At 44.9% G+C, this 23,087-nt stretch overlaps 1 protein-coding gene across 6 annotated transcripts in view; it reads right to left on the bottom strand.

Annotated features, from left to right (window-relative positions):
* The window catches only part of CCDC102B (coiled-coil domain containing 102B), a 411,063-nt gene that overhangs the window by 284,490 nt on the left and 103,486 nt on the right, over positions 1 to 23,087 (bottom strand). For all 6 annotated transcript variants that reach the window (XM_014606758.3, XM_019490626.2, XM_019490620.2 and 3 more), the window contains one exon: positions 19,022 to 19,231. In XM_014606758.3, the coding sequence (XP_014462244.1) occupies positions 19,022 to 19,231 (210 nt within the window). The remainder of the gene's footprint in view (positions 1 to 19,021; positions 19,232 to 23,087) is intronic.

The raw sequence follows: 23,087 nt of genomic DNA, 5'->3' as shown, positions 1-23,087 counted from the left end.
AGTGTTGTGAGGGGCCCAGAGGGCGGACCCTGAGGGAGAGAGAGAAGGGCTAGAGACCCAGCCCGAAGGGGATAGTACCCTCGACTGGCCCATGCTGTGGCCAGGACCAGAGAGGGTCAAAAGGGCCAGGGGCCCACCGCGAGGGACGCCCAAGAGCCAGGGGCCTGGGGTCCCGACTGGCCTGGAGGTGGGCCAGGGCCAGTTAGCCGAAGGTCCCGGGGGGACCACACCCGAGAGGGGAAAATGGCTTCGGGGGGGCTAGTAGCCCGGATGAAGGTGGAGAGGCCGCCTGATCAGGAGGGATCATAGAGGGGTCCCTGTTTAGAAGATTCTGGGGCCCAGCGTGGGGGCCGGAAGAGATGAACACCATGATGCCATCTGCGAGGCCTGGGCTGCGGTATTAGGGGAGGTCAGAGCCGCAGAGCGCCCCTGGCATCGGGGCATTACAATGGGTAGCCTCTCGCTTAATTAACATCGTAATTGAACTAATTATCATCAAAGGCGTGGTGGGGGAGAGAAGCTGGCGGTTGGCCCATTGAGACAGGGGGCGGGCCATGGAGATCGGCCCCCGGGAGGCCCCCGAGCACAGTGGTGCATTGGCCGGGAACATCGATCGATGTGCTCGGGGGCCTCCCGGGGGCCGATCTCCACGGCCCGCCCCCTGTCTCAATGGGCCAACCGCCCACTTCTCTCGCCCGCTACGCCTTTGATGATAATTAGTTCAATTACAATGTTAATTAAGCGAGAGGCTACCCATTGTAATGCCCCGATGCCAGGGGCGCTCTGCGGCTCTGACCTCCCCTAATACCGCAGCCCAAGCCTCGCAGATGGCATCATGGTGTTCATCTCTTCCGGCCCCCACGCTGGGCCCCAGAATCTTCTAAACAGGACCCCTCTATGATCCCTCCTGATCAGGCGGCCTCTCCGCCTTCATCCGGGCTACTAGCCCCCCCGAAGCTATTTTCCCCTCTCGGGTGTGGTCCCCCCAGGACCTTTGGCTAACTGGCCCTGGCCCATCTCCAGGCCAGTTGGGACCCCAGGCCCCTGGCTCTTGGGCGTCCCTCGCGGTAGGCCCCTGGCCCTTTTGACCCTCTCTGGTCCTGGCCCCAGCATGGGCCAGTCGAGGGTACTATTCCCTTCAGGTTGGGTCTCTAGCCCCTCTCTCTCTCCCTCAGGGTCCGCCCTCTGGGCCCCTCACAACACTGGCCACCCCGGCCCCTCCAACAACACATGAGGTAACCCACCCAGTGGTGGGAGCTAGGGGTTAAGGCACCCCGACCCGCCTTTCACCGGGGTGATAAGTGGCCTGGTATTTCCTGGGGGCTCCCGCGCCACTGAGAGCCCCACCAGGCCACCCACTCCCGGCAGGGTGCAGTTTCAGGTCATGCCCAGGACCAGGAGCCTCCTAACCACCCCTTCAGCTCCCCCTTACCTCTGGGTCATTCACAGCAGCCCTTCAGCCAGTCAATGTTGCTGCCTGTCCTCCTGCAGCCAAACTACCTTGTTTATATAGGCAGCCCTTGCCTCTAAAATGGCTGCCCTAATCAGGCACCTGGAGGCTGCCAGCTCCAGGCCCTTAAAGTGGCAGCACACACAGTGCGCTGCCACACACCTCCCCCTTTAAATCATCGCGGCCCCGTCACACTGGGGCTCCTCATGTTCTTGAGCCTCCGGTCTTCTAGGCCCCACGCACTGCTATCCTCTCAACTGGGCTCACCATCCTGCTATCCCCTTTCCCGAAGCTATCTTTCCATCTCGGGTGTGGTTCCCCCCGGAACCTTTGGCGTCTTACCCTGGCCCACCTCCAGGCCAGTCGGGACTCCAGGCCCCTGGCTCTTGGGCATCCCTCGCAGTGGGCCCCCGGCCCTTTTGACCCTTTTGGTCCTGGCCCCAGCTTGGGCCAGTCGAGGGTACTCTTTCCTTCAGGCTGACCACCACAGGACCCTGCCCCCTCGAGGCCTATTACTGTGCTGGCCTTCTACCGGGCTCGATGTATGGCCCCTCTCGGGCTCCTCATCGCTGGCCCCCTCAATAGGGCTCTCGTCGCTGCCCCCCTCACTCTGGGGCCGGGGTCTATGCACGCTGCACGCAACCCACCGGTTGCAAGTGGCAGACACACACAGTGCACTGCCACATTCATCTTGGAATCAATGACACCAAGATCCTTTTCTGTCTCTGTGCTGAATTTGAAGAGAGTTCCCCAGCCTGTAGGTATGCTGCTGGTTCTTCCTCCCTAGGTGCAGTACCTTGCACTTGTCAGTATTGAATCCCATCCTGTTCTCATCTGCCCACCCCTGTAACCTGTCTAGATCTAGTTGCAGCCTGTCCCTCTCCTCCAGCATGCCCACTTCTCCCCACATCTTAGTGTCATCCGCAAATTTGAAAAGGTGCTTTTCACCCCCTCATTCAAGTCACTGATGAAGATGTTGAGCAGTGCAGGCCTGAGGACCGAACCCTGGGGGACCCCACAGCCCACATTCCTCCAGGTCAAAAAAGACCCGTCCACCACCACTCTCTGGGTGCGGCCCTGCAGCCAATTTGAGACCCATCTGAGTGTGTAGGCATCAACGCCACAGTCACCTAATTTCTTAATGAGAATGAGGTGAAAGACAGTGTCGAAGGCCTTCCTAAAGTCCAGAAAGACTATGTCCACCACGACACCTGCATCCAAGGATTTTGTGACCTGATCGTAGAAGGCCACCAGGTTGGTCTGACAGGACCTGCTTCGAATGAATCCATGTTGGTTGCCCCTAAGCATGATCCCCCCCTGCTGGTCCCTCGCAGATGTGCTCCTGGATAATTTTCTCAAAGAGCTTCCCTAGGACTGAGGTAAGACTAACGGGCCTGTAGCATCATATAATGCTATAAAGATTCAATAAGTGAGCTGCACTGGGGAGATGCAAGAAAAAAAGAGCAGATAAAATAAAATTCTAGAAAATGTAAAAGATTAGCCTTCTGGGCAAACAGGTTTCTGAAAACAGGTTACTGCAAAGCCACATTGTGCCAGGTGATGGAACATTACCAGATCCATAGCATATAAGGGATCATCTCTAGCTTTATTTCTTCATCCTCTCACATCAGTGTTCATGTTAAGGGCTATAAGTACCATATAGTTTATAATACTACAGTAATAGTACTATCAAAAGGAGGATATATAGTAGTACATTTTGAAACAATAATCATACAAAACTTCAGTAAAGGCAGTCCTCAGACTTATGACATAATTGGTTCCTGGAAACCACGTCTCAAGTTGAAATGTTGTAACTTGGAACCAATTTCCCCATAGGAACAACGTCCCCCGTGGTGAGGGAGGGGCTGGGGCAAGTTGCTTGTCTAGCGGCTCCCACCACTCGTCCAGGAGGTCATGGGGTGGGGGGCATATGCCCCTGGATCTGTGCAGAACAGGGTGGAACAGGGCAGGCGGGGCCAGGGCTGCATTGGGAGCATGGGCTATGCCCTCCCGCTGCTCACCCAGCTGGGGCAGGGCAGGTGTGGGATGGGGCCGCTGTGAGAACTCCGGACAAATGGCACGCAGCAGTAGGAGCCGTTCCCCCACCAAGAAGCTGCGACTCCATACCACACCCGCCCTACCCCAGCTGGGCAAGTGGTGGCAGGGCATGGGGGGGCATGTGCCCACAGATCAGGGCAAGGCGGGCAGGACCAGGGCTGCACCGGGCTGTGCTTCAGGTGCATGGCAGGGCCTATGGAGGAGCTACAGCTCCACCACAGCCTCCACTCCACCACCCACCCCAATCTGGGGGCACATGACCCCCATGCCAGGGGAGGGCGGGCACAGGATGGAGCCACGGCTCATTGTGTGAGGTGGCTTCCATTGCTGTGCGCCACTTGTCCGGAGACAGCGCAATAGCCCTGTCCTGCGCTCACCCTGCCCTGGCTGGGCAAGCAGCAGGAGGGCAAATCCCCTGCTCCCAGCACAGTCCCGTGCAGCCCTGGCCCCACCTGCCCCATCCCTCACAGATCTGGGGCACACGCCCCCCATATGAGTGCATCACCTGATGAGCATCTTGCCTCAGCCCCAGCCCCTCCCTCAACACGAGGGGCCATTATCTGCACCCCACATGCCTTCCCTTCCCCCTCTCATTCCCCTTCCACCACACCAGTCTTACCAGCTGGATGCAGCTGTATTGAGAGTGGTAAAGTCAAACCCCACATTGGAAGGTCAAAAAAGGGTGTCAGTTTATAAGTATCTTAAGTGCTGTTCATTGTAACTTGAAAAATCATAAGTTGAGGACCACCTGTACAATTCTGTCCTTCCCCACCAAAGGAAATGAGGTAAGTCACCTTTTTGTGGTAATTACACATGTGTTACAAGTCTATCTTTGTATGAAACAAACCCTAAGACAGACAGAATGTAGGACAGGAAGGACCTTAGAGGCTAAGTGTTTCAGAGAGGCATAAGCTTTCCTAGAGGACAGGCTACTTCATCAGATGCTATGAATGGATTTGCAGAAAACTGGGGTTCTAAAAAGAAGGAAATTTAAATACAAAGGATATAGAAAGGGCATTGCTGAGGGAGCAGAAGGTGGGCCAAATAGGTCAAAAGAAATTTTAAAAAGGCAATTAATCCCTAGGTTGGTCCAGGTAAGGGGATAAGAACCTGTAGTGTCTGTTGAGACCACACTTCACACAATCTTAGATGAATTCTATCCCACAGTTTCAAGTTCAAGTTGTATTTTAAAGTTTTGTTTGCTAAAAACAGCTATTCTGAGGTTAATGGTGGCATGCCCCAGGAAGATAAATTGTTCTACCAAAAGTTTTTATATATTTCTAGAATTAAGTCAGATTGCTGTCCATTAATTCTTGCACAAAGGGATCACTCAGTCTGTCCAACGTACAAAAGCTTACACCTCTCCGAAGCACTTAAGGGTTGAACCAGACCCTGCTCTTTGTCAACTTGTACTGCCATAACATTTTTTAAGAAGGAACAAAGATCAAGCAAACACACATTCATATCCCTCATTCTGTCACAGATAGTGGCTTGCAATAAAAGTAGTATCAGTTCTTACCACTGTTTACTGGCAGCAGTCTATTTAAGGCATAAGAGCTCAGGCACCCAGAATTACCAACACTCCCCAGCCCTAGGTGCTGCAAGGGCTTTCAGGGCCCAAGTCTGTGTACCTTAGGAATTCCCAGGCAGTACTGGGCCCCTTAAGCCATAGGAGTGCCTGTCCAGGTTTCCTCACTTACAGAAATGTGCCTCCAGGATCTCTGGGGAGCACCACAGTAAGTGGGGAAACCCTCACTTTTTCCACCTACAGAGATGTGCCCTGGAGATCCTAGGGGCACATTTCAATACACAAGAACACCACATCTTTCCCTGCTTACCAAGATACATCCCAGAGATCCAGGAGGTGCATCTCTGTATGTGGCTAAAGCTCAACTTATCCCTCTTTCCAAGACATGCCCAAGAGATCCTAGGGGTTCCTCTTAGTAAGCAGAGATTCCCCAACTCTTCCCACTTAACAAGATGCATCCCAAAGATCCTAGGCACATCTCTCAGTAAGCAGGGAAAGCTGGACAAGAGCTACCAGAGCTTGAGGGGCCCAAACTTGCAAGGGAATTCCTGCAGTCCACACAACTGGGACCCTCAAACCCTGAGAGAACACACTGCCCACTATCCTGCAGCATCAATGAATGGGACAAAAGGCAATATGTTTCACCCAATGAAGTGGATGAGCTGTAGGATGACACGCATTCCAGCATAGCTGATCCACTTCATTTGGCTACAGCTTTTTATACCCTAAGATGCCACCCTGCCTTTCTTTTTATTTTAAAGACAGACAGACTTTTACATTCAACTGTTGTTCCTACTTCACCCTCTGGAGAAATGCATTTAAAATTCACTTGTCAACTTTAAAAATCAGATTGAGGAAGTAAGTGCTCTTATCTATTGTACGGAAACTTGTAAGATGTGTCTTCTAACAGGTCATCTGAAACAATCCCTGCTTAGGAAAAAAGAAAGTTAAAAAAATATATTGTGTCAGTGTTTAAAGAGCACTGTTGTACTGTACTATTAGTATGGGTATCATTGATGTACTAGTAGTTCACATAAAATGTAGTTAAGCAAATAGGTTTACAGAGATGATAAAGTATTGGTTGGAGTGGGAGAGAATTGATACCAGTGTTTGAATCCCGTATATTTTATTTCAGCCAAATGAAATGTAATTCATTCCATTTTGTTCAGGCTGGACTGAAGACTTGAAGGATGTTAGTTTTTGTGTTCATGCTGCCACTGGATTTAATTATTTTATCTTATGAAATGTTGTCAAAAGGGAAAACTTGTCTGCTTTGATTGTATCACACAGACACATCCAACATCTGCTACTACTAAAAAGTTATAAGAATAATACATTTTCCCTCTTTTGGGGATAAAATTAATCTTAAACTATTTAAAAATGAGTACCTTTGAAAGAGCCATCAAATATCCCACAGCAATCTATTGCAATGTGAGAAGAAAATCCTCACTGACTGCATACCTTTGGTTGTCACCTACCATCCCACATTTGAACTGATAAGAAAGATCATCAATTATAGCCTATACCCAAAAAGGACTAAACTGAGAGAAATAATCCTAGTCACCAGAACAGAGATACTAAGACCTAGCTCACCTTTGGGTGGGCTGTCCCTCAGAGGGAGGGAGGGAAGGAGAACAGAGGACAGTGGCATATTGGGTGTCCCTCTGTCCTGAGAGAAAAGTACAGTTATTCAAATTAAACGGGTAGGATGGGAATCTTCCTCGTAGGTATCCAATCTAACTTTATTGCAGAAAGCCCAGTTCTCTTCTACAAGAAATCTCTTGAATGGCTATATTTTCTGTTTTTGTTTGACAGGGGCTTTTCTCCCAGAACAAATGTAATGCCTGTCCATGGCCATTGACTTCATGATCTCTCCCTAATCTTACTGCTCTCCAAAAGTAATAAAGACCCCCTTGAATGGTTATGCTCTTCCACTTACCAGAAGTTAGGGTAGGGTGGCATGTTACAAACTAAAACTTGTTCTGAGAGTTATAAGCTTTCATAGGCTACAGCCTTCATCAGATGCAATAGCCTGCATCAAACAATGTAGCCTGTCATCCACAAAAGCTTGTGCCTCTGACCAAATTAGTTTACAAGGTGCCAACCTGCCCTGTCTTCCGCTTACCTTCAGACTAACCTGAGTAACTACCTCTTTCAACCTATCAGGTTACCCTTTCCGCTGAATTTCTCTTGTCTGATAGCAATCTGATAATCTCATCTTTTATATCTTGTTTTTATTTGCATTGGAAGCTTGCACAAGTCCTTGTTCTATCTGTAATTTAGCTCTGCTGTGCCTGCTTTCCCCCACTCCTGTCAGAGACATGAGGAAGTGAACAGTGGTACCTGAAAGCTTGTGTGGCCCTCCCAACTACAGAGATGAACCAATAAAATATATGAATGACAACATTCCTTGCCTTTCAAATGGTCAATAATACATTTAACTTTATATCTTCCCTTCCTAAATAGACTAATAGGACTTAACATACACTTGAATGCTTTGTTTTTCAGTTCTATTACTACTGTTTTCACTTATGCATTTTATATATATATATATATATATATATATATATATATATATATATATATATATATGGGTAAGGCTGTAAAGTGCATCCAACTGGGCGGCCTGGTGGCAACATAATGGGGTTACTCATGGCGGGGGGGGGGGGGGTCCTATGTCCTATACAATACAACAAGACTGCAAACTCCAGAGTAAAGCAAGCATAGGGCACATCAAAACCCTAGACCCCACTGCCTTATGGGTATTCTTTAGTTGGAGTAAGAGTAAGGGACATCACCCTGACACAAACACACCCTCGCTGAGGTGTCAGCAGCAGCTCTAATCTGTTGCTCTGTGGCAGAAGGTACAACCACTGAGGTACTGAACATCTGGACTCAGTCTGGCCTTTGGACACAGTCTCAGTGGTCAAAAGGGGGATGGACACAGGTCTAAGTCCAGGACAGCTTCCACTCCTCCATACTCTTGCCTAGATGTATGCATTGAAGGTCCGGGTGTGATGGTTGCAGGACTCTGTAAGAGGAATAAGGAACGTGAGGCAGCTACTGAGGTGTCCAAGCAGTCCTATTCAGGGGTGGCCTGCTTGGTGTTTGCCTCTCTTGAGGAAGGTCCTAGAAATGGTGGATGAAAAAAAAACAATGCCCCAACCCAATTTATCCATGTGAAAATGAAATAAAGCAACTCACACATTGGAATGTTTGGACTCTGACCCATGCATTGGATTTGGAGTCTGATTTATGGAAAACAGCATGACTAAACTACAAATTGGTTAGACTTAGAATTGACATTCTGCATTTTCAAAAACTCAGCTCTTACATACTGATTCTATCCAAGAGAACGACTACACCATATTCTCACATGGGAAACCACCAAGAGAAAGGAGAGAGCAGGAAGTTGGCTTTTCTGTTAGAAACAACTTACTATCTTTCTGTGAAAGCCCCATTGCTGTATCTAGTTGACTCAAGACACTCAGAGTGTGCGCACACAGAATGGCTTCATCATGTTTAGTGTCTGTGAGCCTACCCTTCACACACATAAATATATGTGTATATGTATATAATATTTTTAACATAGAGCTATTAGGTTTTTTTGCTGTAATCAACCTGAAAAATATAATCTCCCATTACCTTTCAATTTTGAAGTATGAAAGAGTTTGCTTTAAATATAGAAGTGCCTTCCCCTTTCTACACACACATACATACATGTAGAGACTCAGTATGCTCTTGTAATTTTAGGATACATATTAAGTACTGCTCAGTTCCTGGAAAATATGCAGGCAGACATTTTCTCTTTACATTGTTGTTTTCATTCTGTAGTAAAAGAGACTGTATTGTTTACATTACTTTCACTAAACTAAGTGAGTATAACATTATTTAAAATCTCATCTAGTCTTGTATTATATCCAGGTCACCAAGACACCACACACATATGGGCACAGAAATAAATTATGGTTTCTCTTCCAAGTAATATTGTTTTGTTTTGTTTAAAATCTTAGATCCTAATATAATATCCTTTAAAAATGTTCATAGTTTGATGTGTGTTCTGTTTATATATTGTTATCTACACATGATAAATTCTCATTTGGTTTCATCTGAGCCACTTCAAAATTTAACAGGAAAAAGAAATACTGTAACCTCTTCTGGTTTTATGAAGCCTACTCTTAAATTTCAACAAATTTGCCATTTTGTGACATGATAAATGACCAGGAAGTTATGAGCTTTCTCTATCGGATATCTACTCTTCAGCTCTATAATTATATACTATCAGAAGCAGATATGTGTACATAGTTATAGGTATTGCAGATGAATAAATGACCATTCAAATTGTTGCAATTTCACAATTCCTTAAATCAATTAGCATTTTTTTAAAATATATTCGTTCAGTTATAGAGCATGGATGATAATCATCTAAGTCATCTCAAATATTTATCTACTGATTTTTGCAAGCTGTGTAACAAGACTCTGTACCCATCTAAAACACAAACTCAGTGGGCTTAAACTCAAACCTTCATTAAATTATCTGGTTATAAAAGGAATACACTAAATATAACAATGGGGCTGCTCTAAACTCAGTAATGTCTGATTTAGGATTACATATGTAATCTCCATGGCATTATAATTAGTACATAATAATGCTTGTTCTCAGATATCATCAAAACTAATATTTAAAAGAAAGTAGATTTTTTAACTACTTATCTTACTTTCAGTATCAAATAAAAGGCAGAGACTGAGGTTTACTGGGTACCATGACTAGTCATGTATATAGCTCAAAAAATCAGAAAACATCCAGGTTAAGGTTAACTTTGGATTTCCAAGGGTTTTTCATTGGGGAGACAGAGGGTATTAATTTGGTGTATTTTACGTAAATTGCAGACATGCATTTTCAACCTTAAGTTCATCTTAGCACAGATCTGTAGAAATGGTTCAGATTTCTTCTAATTTGAAATTGTCATACTTGAATGCTAAATAAAAAAAACCTAAGATTATTACCATTCAATATTTCTAATCATCTGGGTGTCTGTGGCATCAACCTCAAAAATAACAAAATAAAATCAACAGGAAAAGCTTTCATTTTAGGAACTGTCAGCAGCATATAGTGGTTTCTATGTTCCTACTCTGCCTACTTCACTGCATTGTGAGCTTCCAGACTCTCCCAACTTTCAACCTTCACATTCCCATACAAACACACTCCATTTCCTACTTCTGCCAGCCTCCTGACTTCTCTAGGCTCTGCTTTTGTGTGAACATTTCTGGTGATCTGAGTTTTTTTTTAAAGGAATAATGGTCATCTTCTGAGGAGACTCATCATGACAAAGGTTTTGTTTTGTTTTGCCCTGTTTCAAAATGGCTATCTGGTTCTATTTTTCTCACTTGAGGTGTAGGCAGTTGGTCTTTTCAGGAAGGTGATTGTCCTGTATGCCATTTGTAGCTATGGGGAAAAAAATCTGTATTTTATCTTCCCTACAATTACTCAGACTTCTATGAAGGGATATGTACTGATTTTTTTCCCATTGATTTTTTTTTTAAATTTTGAATTCAAACAGTAGTCTCACTTTCACTTTCCTTTCATAGCCTTTTAAGAAAGGTGATCTTTCCCATAATTTTGAAACAAACAAAATATTTAATTTGTTCTATGACTTTTTATAACAATTTTGAAGCCATGTGCAATATGTGCTTCTTTCTTCCTAGAGTTATTTTTTTTTCTGGGAGGGAGGCAAGAAGGGAAGGGGACATATGGCCAGGGAACAGAGACTGAATATTTGCAATGAAAAAAAATGTCAGATTTTACACTAAAATGTCTTTACCTTTCTGACCAGCTCTACTTGATATCCTCCAAGTTAAAATGTAGGCAGCAAAGATACTTTAGATAAAAGGAGAGTGAGAACATGCTCATTGCTTCCCATACATACATAGGAGGTCACTGATTCCAGTATTTCTGTAGAATGTAGCCATTAGGTTTAGCTTAAAGAGATAGGGCCTAGAGAGATCTGTGTAGCCATGACTAATCCTTTTGCTAGGTTTGCCTTACTCCTATTAACTGGGTAAACACTGTAAATATTTTCAAATGATATAAAACTGTTTTTTTAACAAAAGATATTTTGTTCATATAAATTTACCACCAATATTTCTCCCTCGTCCTAACAAACCAATCACATATTGTAAGTTCTACAAGTCTTTGTTACCTATTTTCTTAGTGATCTCAGTCCAGGTTTCACACAAAAAATCAATCTCAGCTAGTGCTGAGATACCCTTCCCTAGACAGTCTCAGAAAGTAATGGAATGGATGAGAAACTAATCTTTTTTTTTTTTTTTTTTAAATCACACACCAGCTCTGCACCTGACCCTAGCCTGCAAGAGAGGAACAACAAGCCACCCCTGCCCCACTCCCTGCTCTCCCCCCCCCCCCCCGGATCTGGCCTTCCTCCCTGTCCAGACCTGGCCTGCACGAGGGGAAAAAAATAAGCCCCCTGTGGCAGGGCACTGTTTGTGCTTGCCACTTTAAGGGCCAGAAGGCAGCAGCTGGCAGATGCCTGATTAGGGCAGCCATTTTAGATTCAGGGCTGCCCATATAAACTGGCAGTTCTGCTGCTGGAGGCCAGGCAACAAAAGTGCCTGGCTGGAGGACTGCTGGTATCATCTGGAGGTAAGGGAGGAGCTGTAGGGGATGGTCAGGAGATTCCTGGTCCTGGGTATGACCTAAAACTGCACCCTGCTGGGAGTGGATGGCCTGGTGTGGCTCTCAGTGGCACGGGAGCCCCCAGGAAATGCCAGGCCAGTTACCACCCCGGTGAAATGAGGGTCAGGGCGCCTTAACCCCTAGCCCCCACAACCAGGTGGGTTACCCCTTGTTTGGAGGGCCTGGAGAATGGACCCCCTGAGAGAGAAAAATGGGCCATAGACTCAGGCCTGTCCGGACTTCCCGTGACTGGTCTATGCCAGGGCCAGAACCGGAAGGGTCGAAGGGCCAGGGGCCCACCGTGAGCAACGCCCAAGAGCGTTGCTCACGGTGGGCCCCTGGCCCTTCGACCCTGGGCCTGGGTTCTGACTGGCTTGGAGGTGGGCCAGGGCTAGTGAGCCAAAGGTCCCGGGGGGACCACACCCAAAGGGGAAGCAGTTCAGGGAGCTATGCTGCCTAGCATGAAGGCGGATGAGACTGCCTGAGGAGAGGAATACAGGCAGGGTTTGATTCTGGAGCCCAGTGTGGGGGCTGGTAATTATGATAACACCAAGATGCCATCTGCAAGGCTTGGGCTGTGGTGTAGAAGAGGAATGGAGCCGCAGATAGGGACCCCTGGCATCGGGGCAGGACATGGGCAGCCTCCCACTTAGCAACATCTATTAATTAACTACCAACAAGGCATGGTGGGTGAGAAGGTGGGTGGTTAGCCCAGAAACAGGTGGGTGGGCCATGGTTAAATCGGCCCCACGAAGGCCTTCTCTTATACCCCTCCTTCCAGCTCCTCCCCAGACCCATGCAGGCATGGAGACAGGTTGCTGCCACCCTGCTACCAGGCCTCACTGCTCCCTTCACCCCAGCTGGGCCACACTGTCCCCACCACCCTCAGCCTGACCTGGCTCTGCTCCCCCATAGCACCCACTTAATGGAGAAAACATGGAAGGCCTGGGCCTGCCCCTGTCTGCCTGGGCTGTAGGTTTGAGAATCTGCATGAGGGCAGCCCTCTTTCCTAATCAACAGTGAGGGTTTGGGGCAGTAGCCATCTTGGCTGCTGCCTGGGGGAGAGTGGGGGAAAGGAAAACCTCTTATTTTTGCATGGAATCCTGCTTTTTTCTGGGACTCCATTTTCTTGGATTTTGTGGAAAATGCCAGATTTTGTATTTTCTGCAACAATCACAAAATCATAATTTTGGTACATCCCTAACAGTGTGATTAAGTTGTATTGTCACTGCAGATGCTTAAAAGGCTTCAGGATTCCACTGTTAACCATATAGCATCTTAGAGGAGCACTAAAGATTAAATTTATTTCACTTGGGTCAACATTCTCCCAGTAACAAGATTTTTGCATGGGATAGGCTGCATGCACAGAAATAATCTGGGAGAACTCTCCCAGGTTTGTTCTCCTGGTAGAAAAAGTTACCCAGAGCCAGGTATACAGGCATACAGACTGGCGCTTGCAGTACTCACACTGTGCAGAAAGGTGCGGGCGGAGGTGCTCTGCCCATATTACAACATGCTTTACAGGCTCTCTTGGTCTATATGGTGACAGATGGCAGAAGAGCAGCCTGATTGGCTGACCCAGAGTGCCCAAGGTCAGCACTATGTAGGGATTGTTAAAAGGGACATGTTCTGCCATGTACACATTTGCTCTCCCAGGATAAACTCCCCAGGGAGTGATCTAACGTTGTGTGTTCCCAGGTTACTTTTCTCCATGTGTGGCCATTTTTACACTGGAAGAAAAAACCTGGATTTTTGTATACTTCTGGTTTCTCCAGGCAATTACACTCTCAGGAGAAATGAACTGTCTGTACGAGACCATCTTTAAGAATATTTTACTTAAAATATAAAAAGAAAAATACACCTTAACCTTCTGTAGAGCTTTATAAAAGTTGAATTAAAATCTCTCGTCTTCTAGACCTTTACTTAAGAATAGAGCTAAGACTGAAAAGCAACATTTCTGTTCAACAAAATTAATTTCAGACTCTGGCTCAAGCTGATCTTTGAAGTTGAAGATAATAAAACTCTTCAGTGAATAATGTTTTAGGGATTGATTTATATTATCAATATTTTATCTTCTATCTCTTTCTAAAGCACATCACTTGGATCTATTTAACACTTGTTGCCAGACTATTTGTCAAATGTTATAACTATTATTTTAAATACATATTCCATTCCAAGAAGTGCAATCAATAGAACCATGTAAAAACAAAGTCTGATTTCAAGTATTTCATCATTTTTTTTCAGATATCAAACAACAAGGTATGTTAACCTTTTCAAAACTGCCAATAGAAATATTTTGAATATTTAGCCAGTATTCTGTCAGCTAAGAATGTCTAATGTATAATGACATTTTGTAAACACAATTCTTCATAATAGCAATGTTGTATAAAATTTAAATTTTATTCATGGCACTTGTGCACAATTTGCTAGCTTAAATGCTTGTGTATACTAAACCATTGGTTCCCAACCATTTTTGTGCCGCAGACCAGCACGAGAGTGGCAGAGCTGGCTGCCTCCCTCCAGGGCTGCCCCACCCCCCAGCTTTAACCCCGCATGTCAGCGATAGAAGATGCTTGTGCTGGCAAACAGATGTGGGGGGAGGCAAGCAGGGGACTCGTGCCACAACCTGGCAGCCAACCTGTGGGCTGCGGCCTAATGGTTTGGAATCTCTGTACTGTACTACTTGCATTTGAGTGTGCCTACAGCAGTGCAAGCTCAAAATGATGTTGCCTAACATATCCAGCCTAACTAAAAATTACCTAAATGGAGTGTTGGGGGAGAGATTGGGAGGGGGAAGATGGTAATAGTGGTTGATAGAACAACTAGTATCTTATTATAGACTTAGTAAGCAGCACTACCCAATCACATTACTGTGGCTTCTATTTACTTGAGCTGGAAGAGTTGCTATTATTGAGACTAGAAAACAGAAGGCTGAACAAGGTATTGATGAGAGTCTTCAAATACAAAAAGAAAATGCTGATCAAGCCTCTGTCCACAGGGGAGGGAATTTAGGTTCTTGCCATTTGCTTCCATGAAAAGCATAAATTGATGACAGAATCAGATACTTGATGCAATCCTGTTTATGTACAAGGAATGGACTGAAAGTTAAATATCCAGATCCTAGTTGCAATCAAATTCTTCCTCATACTTCCAAGCCTCCTTCAAGTCAGCACTCTACTCAAAAAAGTATTTTTACAGTTCCAAGCCATTTTAAAAAGCACATATTCTCTGCAGCAATATTACAAGCATTGCTCTTTGTCTTTTCAGCTTAGTGTCTTTGTCTGATTCTTCTGACTCACAGGCAGACATTTCAGCAATCCCTAGGCCTCTATGTCTGTTTCTGTCTATTCCTTAGATAGTAATATTTGTTATCAGTACCCAGAGTAGTGTTTTACATTGTTCCTCCTATCACTAAAAATGATGGCATTCAATTTTCCCTTATTTAGACTAATGGGAAGCATATAAGATATACTGAAAGATAAGCCTGCAAAAGGCTACCCAAGCTCCATCATAGGAATGCTAATTAGGGAAGTACAGGGTTTCTGTGTCATTGCTATAAGAGGCAAAATGAAATTGAGATACAGTGGGGATTTATCTGCCATTTATAACCTTTGGTGTTAAAGGCACAAGAGCATCTATAGTGAAAACACAACAATTCCACCACTGTTAGCCAAAAGCACTCACTCATGTGCAAGGACCATATGTACATGTGAGACACAAATGGCCCACTCACCAACTCAAAAGCAATAGGTCTTCAATCATCAAACTGCATTTCACTACACAGGAATATCATATGTACTGATCAGTTCAAATAAATCTTAGTCTAGAATATTTAAAAGTAAGTCATAATATGGAAATATTTTCAGGAAGATAGAACATTAGGAATATAATCTGTGGTTTCTTAGTCACTACAGAAGACAATAAGAGTGAGATTTTTCAGTATCATAGTGTGAAAGAAATGACTTCTATAGAAGTTATTCTAATATTATGAAAAAAGAAAAGCATATTTTAAAGCAGAGGTTTAATCATTTGAAAACCTAGAACAAAAAATCTGGAGGGATAATTTTGTTATCAGGTTTCCATGCTGGGTTACAATTTACTGTCTGTATGTTTATATGCAAAAATAAATCAAGCTGGTTTGTACCCTCCCATTGAATTGAGCTACCCCAGCCACACACCTGTACCTCATTGTGAGAGGGGTTACACCATTCTGTTTTATGGAATAATGACTTCCAACAGAGAATTGGTATACAGAGTTTTTCATCCAATGAAAAGTGAAGCTAAGCTGTAAGAGTTCAGTCCCTGAAGGGCAATTAGGAGGTCAGCTGGGTGGGGGTGCAGGTTACTGAGGCATCAGGGTGGATCTGAATCAGTGGAGCAGGTGCCTGTAGACATGTGGGACACCTGCTCCAACATACTCTAATTACAGAGCATTGGGGCAGAAGCAATTAATCAAGTCTGTTGGAGCATGCTAATTAGCTTACTCATCAAATGAGCTTTATTTAAATTGCCCCTGCCACCATTTGGAAGTGATACTGAATACATGAGATGCTGCAGGCACTTTTATTAGAGAAGCTCCTGAGAGATGCTCTAATTAAAGTGCCGCCTTTCACCTTTGAAGCACGTGTAAAGACACCCCAAGAGACATAGTCTGGGGTGCAAGCCGTGGTCAGAAGCCAGGAGAATCAAGAGAGTTGGTGCCGAGTTCCAGAGAAGATCTAAGAATAGGGTAAGAGAGAAAGCTGAAGCCAAGTGAGGAGCCAGACGAAAGAGAGAGCCAGTACCAAGTTCCAGGGAAGATCCAAGAGCAGGGAGAACCAAAGCTGAATGCGGAGCCAGAAATAGTAGTGAATGCGATGCTTGGCAGAGTAGACTGAGGCTGTTGTCAAGGAATGCTGCAGCCTGAGGCTGCAAGTGTGCTTAAAAGGGCTGAGTCCTGAGGGCTCAGCAGCCAATCCAGTACCAAAGTAATGGGGCAGTCACATTACCCAGGGATCAAGATCAGGTGTGGAAGCTCAAGAGCTTGGACTGGCCAGGCCTGACTAACCAGAGGCCTTGATACAAGCAATACATTAGAGCCACAGTACTGCAAACACTTGGCCACTCATAGCTTGATGCATGAACAAGTCCCATGGATTTTAAAGGGAATACCCATGTGCATCTATGCCAAACTTTGCTGAAGTCTGAGAGCTTCTCTGAAATGAGTCAGGCTCCCCTGTTAAGAGCAGTATCTGGCCAACTGTTTCTACTGTTCACTGCCTAAATGGTTGTTGAAGGAGCCAATCACTGGATCCCATGCAGTCTTGAGCCCCTCCAGACATTCCTCTATGGAGGGGTTCCTAGGCACATCAATGAGGACCCTTTGTCTGCATTCCCTATTAAGAGCTGTACCTTTCTGTCAAATTGCACATCTACAGAATCCAATCCTGATTTCAGACATCTGCCATAACTTAAAAATACTTTCCCAGATTCTCATTAATGGTGTGTGTTCTGGTATGTATATTAATTCTTCAGAAATAACATAGCAGATGTAACATATTTGGATACAAAAAGCTTTTGCATAAAATTTACGTTCAGTTAAAACACAAGACCCAAGAGTAAACAGATTGAGAAAGAAAGAAATCTTCCTAAACATAAGGCCCCTACCTAGCTCATCCTTCTCTTGGAAATCTCTATGTATCCACCTGTATTCATCAAGGCAGCCTGGCAGTAAACCAATGGTTTGTCTTACCTGAACTTGGTCAACCTCCCAGCTAAGACTTCAGGAAGGCCTTCGATACGGTATCCCACCCCATACTGGTGAACAAGTTAAGAGGCTGTGATGTGGATGACTGCACAGTCTGGTGGGTGGCGAATTGGCTAGAGGGTCGCACCCAAAGAGTCGTGGTGGATGGGTCGGTCTCGACCTGGAAGGGTGTGGGCAGTGGGGTCCCGCAGGATTCGGTCCTTGGACCGATACTCTTTAATGTCTTCATCAGCGACTTGGATGAGGGAGTGAAATGTACTCTGTCCAAGTTTGCAGATGACACAAAGCTATGGGGAGAAGTGGACACGCCGGAGGGCAGGGAACAGCTGCAAGCAGACCTGAATAGGTTGCACAAGTGGGCAGAAAACAACAGGATGCAGTTCAACAAGGAGAAATGCAAAGTGCTGCACCTAGGGAGGAAAAATGTCCAGCACACCTACAGCCTAGGGAATGACCTGCTGGGTGGCACAGAGGTGGAAAGGGATCTTGGAGTCCTAGTGGACTCCAAGATGAACATGAGTCGGCAGTGTGACAAAGCCATCAGAAAAGCTAATGGCACTTTATCGTGCATCAGCAGATGCATGACAAATAGGTCCAGGGAGGTGATACTTCCCCTCTATAGGGCGTTGGTCAGACCGCAGTTGGAGTACTGCGTGCAATTCTGGGTGCCACACTTCAAGAAGGGTGCAGATAACCTGGAGAGGGTCCAGAGAAGGGCAACTCGTATGGTCAAGGGCCTGCAGACCAAGCCCTACGAGGAGAGACTAGAGAAACTGGACCTTTTCAGCCTCCGCAAGAGAAGGTTGAGAGGCGACCTTGTGGCTGCCTATAAGTTCATCACGGGGGCACAGAAGGGAATAGGTGAGGATTTATTCACCAAGGCGCCCCCAGGGGTTTCAAGAAACAATGGCCACAAGCTAGCAGAGAGCAGATTTAGACTAGACATTAGGAAGAACTTCTTCACAGTTAGAGTGGCCAAGGTCTGGAACGGGCTCCCAAGGGAGGTGGTGCTCTCCCCTACCCTGGGGGTCTTCAAGAGGAGGTTAGACGAGTATCTAGCTGGGGTCATCTAGACCCAGCACTCTTTCCTACTTATGCAGGGGGTCGGACTTGATGATCTATTGAGGTCCCTTCTGACCCTAACATCTATGAATCTATGAATCTAAACCAGGCCCCTCCTGCTACAAAAAGCCAGTCCTCCTCTCCAAGACTTTTTAAAACTCTATTTAGTCATCTATATCCCTTCTTTATTGTTGCTAAGTTTTCACTCTCATCTACCCATTTCACTGTCAATTCTGAAACACGGGAGGAGTAAGGTACCTTCTCCCAGGCTAAGCAAATGCATTGAATAGCCAGTTGTTGAGTTCCACCATCTCACCATTGCCTCTGGGCTGAAATAAATCTTTCTGCTGGCCTATGGTGGGTGCAGATAAACAGAGGCATGTTGTAATACAGCTGTTTTCATAGTAACATTTTGTATCAATCCAAATTCAACTGTTATGCAGATGTATTTCCCCAAATGATTGTGACAATTAAAGTTCATACCTTATTTTTCTTCAGAAGTTCATTTTGTGCCATCTCAGAATCAGAACCCAAGTTGCTTGGTGCAAGTTCATTTTTCCTGTCAACCAGTTCCTGAATTTCTTTCACCTGGGCCTTCAACATTCGATTCTCTCTCTTCAGACCTTGCTTTTCTGCATCAATAATCTCTCTTTTTCCCCACTCAGAGGCATTCTCAGACTGTAGTCTTTCCAGCTGAAAAGAAAAACAGAATAACATTTGTAAAAGATGTACTTCTAGTGTGAGGTGAAGGGCTATCCCTACAGAGGACATCTTTAAAAAAATATTTAAAAAATAGGGTTAAAGTGTTGTTGTAGCTATGATGATCCAGGAAATATGTAAGAAGGGATGGATCCCTTCTTGCAATGGTACAGTTTCATACTGCTTTAATTCTTTTTCCACTCCTACTGTTCATCAAAGTTGAAGGCCTGATCATATTGGACCCAAGGCTGCCCAGCCCTTCTTCTCAAGCGGGATGGGCAGCCAGTGGTGCTTTCCTCATCTTGCCTTCCCTGGAGGCCAAGACTCTGAGAGCTGCTCTAATTAATGTGCCTGGAGCGTCTTGTATATCAGCATCCCCGCACTTCAAAATGGTGGTGGGGGTGCTTTATTTAAAGCTGGTTGAATGAGCTTTATTTAAAGCTCCCCAGCCACCATATTGAAGTGCAGGGACACTGATACACGAGACAAGGAGGCTGGCTAGTGTGTGGCAATTACCCTGCTTCAGCAGACTTGATTGAGTCTGCTCTGATGCACTGTAATTGCAGCACGTTGGAGCAGCCTCTCAGCTCATGTTTAGGTTCCCGAAACGCCCTTCAAAATGAACAAGAATATAAGAAATGCCATACTGGGTCAGATAACTGGTCCATCTAACCCAGGTTCCCATATCTCACAGTTATGCTAAGGCAAAGAGTATTTATGAAGAGCCTAATGTAGATGAACCTGTCCCTCCTTTTCCTTTACAACTTCCAGCATTTAGATGCCTACAGAGTCCTAATTTGTAGGTTACAGCCCTGTTATGATGTTTAATAACCACTGATGGACCTATTCCTCTTTCAAACCTGGTTAAGTCATTAGACTTTTTAAAGATTTTGTGGCAGCTAGTGCCACAAGTTAATTACATACTACGCAAGACAGAACTTTGTTTTAAACCTTCTTCACACTAGTCATTATTTTATAGAATTCTATCATATCTTCCCACACACACACACACACACACACACACACACACACACACACACACACACACACCTTGGATTATTCATATTCTAAAGAAGAAGCTTCTTATACTGTATGCAAACATATGCCACCTATTTTGATCAAAAGACAATTAATGTTGGGATGAATACAAAACAGAATACACAAAACTGAATACAAAAATCTAAACATTGTGTATGAAGCAAACAATGTTTTAATGTACAGCTCTATCAGAGAAACTCTGTGCTTTAATTTTAGTACCAAAGCCAAATAGCTCAGTATCCAGAGCAAGTGAGTCAAAGATCTTACACAACTTGTTTCTTCGCTTAGCAGTCTTTGGATGAAAACTTGTATTTCAAGGTAGGACACAGTACTCCCTTAATTCAAGATGGTCGTGACTTTTTTTTTTCCTTAAATGTTAAACAGTGCAATATTGACGAATGAAGTTAAGTATCAACAAAATGCCATCCTATTAAGTGAGAGAGAATAAACACCTGAAGAGGAATTTTATTTTACTCTTTAAGGACAACTGGATGGAGGTTATGTCAAGGGTGTATCAATTGTTCTCCAGATTTCAAAGGAAAAGCTGTGGTCAAAGGAATTGATTTTTTTTCTTCCAGAAATCAGATAACAGGCACTTATCAAAGCTTTAAATAGGTTGGAAATGGTCAAAAATGAGAGATCCGAGCAACATAACACAGGAAAAGGACAAGAGGAGGAATCCATCAATAAAATAGCAAAAAAGTTTTACATAAAATAATGTGAACTTTGCAACTTGCAGTTTTGTAAAGACCAAAGCCAATTATTTGATAAAATTATATGGTCTGCCAAAAGCTAAAAGCTATAAGATATCCAGCTTCTACAGCAGAAAAAGACAGTACAAGCCAGCAAGACTTTAGAAAGAAGGCTGATATGGTCTTATTTTAGATTTGCTCTTTGGAGGCACTGCCTAGTTCTATTTTAAATTACCTTTGTAGCAAACATTAAAAAACAATCGTGTTCAAGGTACAGTAGTTGTTGGCATTCATAGCATCAAAGAAGCAATAATAGTTTTAGGCATATTACTTAGGTAAATTAAATTGCAAACCTGTTCACTTCCCTCTTCATGTCCCCCCAAAAACTCCACTATTAGTAATTATACAAGCAAGTCAAGATAGGAGGGAAGATTGCTCAGTCTATAAATATGAGATACACTATTTTTTCCACATTTAACTCACTGTGGCCCACATCTGGGGGCTGTCCTATTTATCTAAATGGAAGTACTGAACAACTAAGGGTGTGTGTGTGTGCGTGTGCATGTACGTGTGCAAGTGGTTGGAGACTCATAGCTTAATTCAGACAACACAAGTTTTCAGTGTCTAGAAATCTTTACCTTCCACGCTGAAAAAGTTTGGACTTGAATCTACCGTATCAGCTGATCTTAACAAACAAAATGGAGCCAATCCATATTTTCCATTTTAAATCCATGTAATCAAACGTCAAAACCTTTGTGGACCCTCAAAGTTAATGGTCTCCAAAGTCACGAGAGCTATCCTATACAGGCACTGATCTTGCTGTGGACCCCATCTTTTGCAGTCCCAAAGGATACAAGGGTATGTCTCCTGTATACGAAAAGTCCCTTCTCGGGCAAAAATTAGGTGCCTGGGATGGGCTTGTTCTGTTTTGCCTATTCTAAGCCTGTTTAGACAGCATAATGCAAAAGGAAATAAAGCTGCAAGGAGAAAAAGTTGTTAATATAACACAAAATTAAAATGCCAAGACCATATTGTGTGGGCTACATAAGTTGAGGAAATTTCTAGAACTAAATAGAGTGCTAAGAATGGTCACATGCTCACCTGCCACTAATCATACACTCATGTGTTCCCCTATATGAATTTACGGGGAATTAATATGTGGCAGGCTGGCTGGTCAGCTCGCCAGCAGCCCTGAACTGTTGTTAGCTTGAGCCTGAAGGGCTCGGACTCCATTGCTGGAGACAGTTTTCCTTCCCCATCAATCAGAGCAAGGCAGAAAGAAGGCAGCCCTGCCCTGACCCAGGAACTAGGTGAAAGAGAGGACTTGAAAGGGAACTAACTCCTGAGGCTTTACTATTGGTCTGCTCCCAATCTGAGGCTGGAGCCTCAAAAAGGGATAAAAAGCCAGCGTGCCCAGCACATGAAGTAGCTTTGTCAAGGAACGATGAAAAAGGTTTGAGACGAGCTGGTGGAGCTGACCAGCAGCGGTGGAGCAGTTGCTCCAGGAGAGCCCTGAAGATGTCTTTGCCAGATGGGAAGCAGCAAGTGGCTGGATCCCAGCCCTGCCGTGGAGAGACCCGTGATGACAGTGCACAGAGGGTCCGGGAGTGGATGGGCCCGGGTAGCTGCATGAGGCAGCCTGCATCCCCAAACCTGCATGAGGCAGGAGCAGAAACCCTTGGTGCACGGACTGGTGCACAGGGCTGGAGAGCCAGTGCACAAAATGGTGCATGGAGACTTCAGGTGTGGATGCGACCACAGCAGCTGCATGAGGCATGATAAAGTGTGGTTAGCTTTGCTGATGATTTCGCTGATGACTCATGTTCACCTTGGAGTCCACTATGACTCCAAGATCCCTTTCTGCTTCTGTGCTGCTGAGAGGGTCATTTCCCAGCCAATAGATGTGCTGGATATTTTTATACCCTAGGTGCAGCACTCTTTATTTGTCCTTATTGAACTGCATCATATTGTGTTCCAAGCTGTCCAAGTTCACCTGCAATCATTCCCTACCCGCCGGTGTGTTCACTCTGCCCCACAATTTAGTATCATCTGCAAACTTGGACAGAGTACACTTCACACCTACGTCCAGGTCACTGATGAAAACATTGAAGAGCACAGCT

This window comes from Alligator mississippiensis, chromosome 3 (genome assembly GCF_030867095.1).
Source record: "Alligator mississippiensis isolate rAllMis1 chromosome 3, rAllMis1, whole genome shotgun sequence".
In the NCBI taxonomy this organism is placed as follows: domain Eukaryota; kingdom Metazoa; phylum Chordata; order Crocodylia; family Alligatoridae; genus Alligator; species Alligator mississippiensis.
This window is presented reverse-complemented; position numbering and strand designations above follow the sequence as displayed.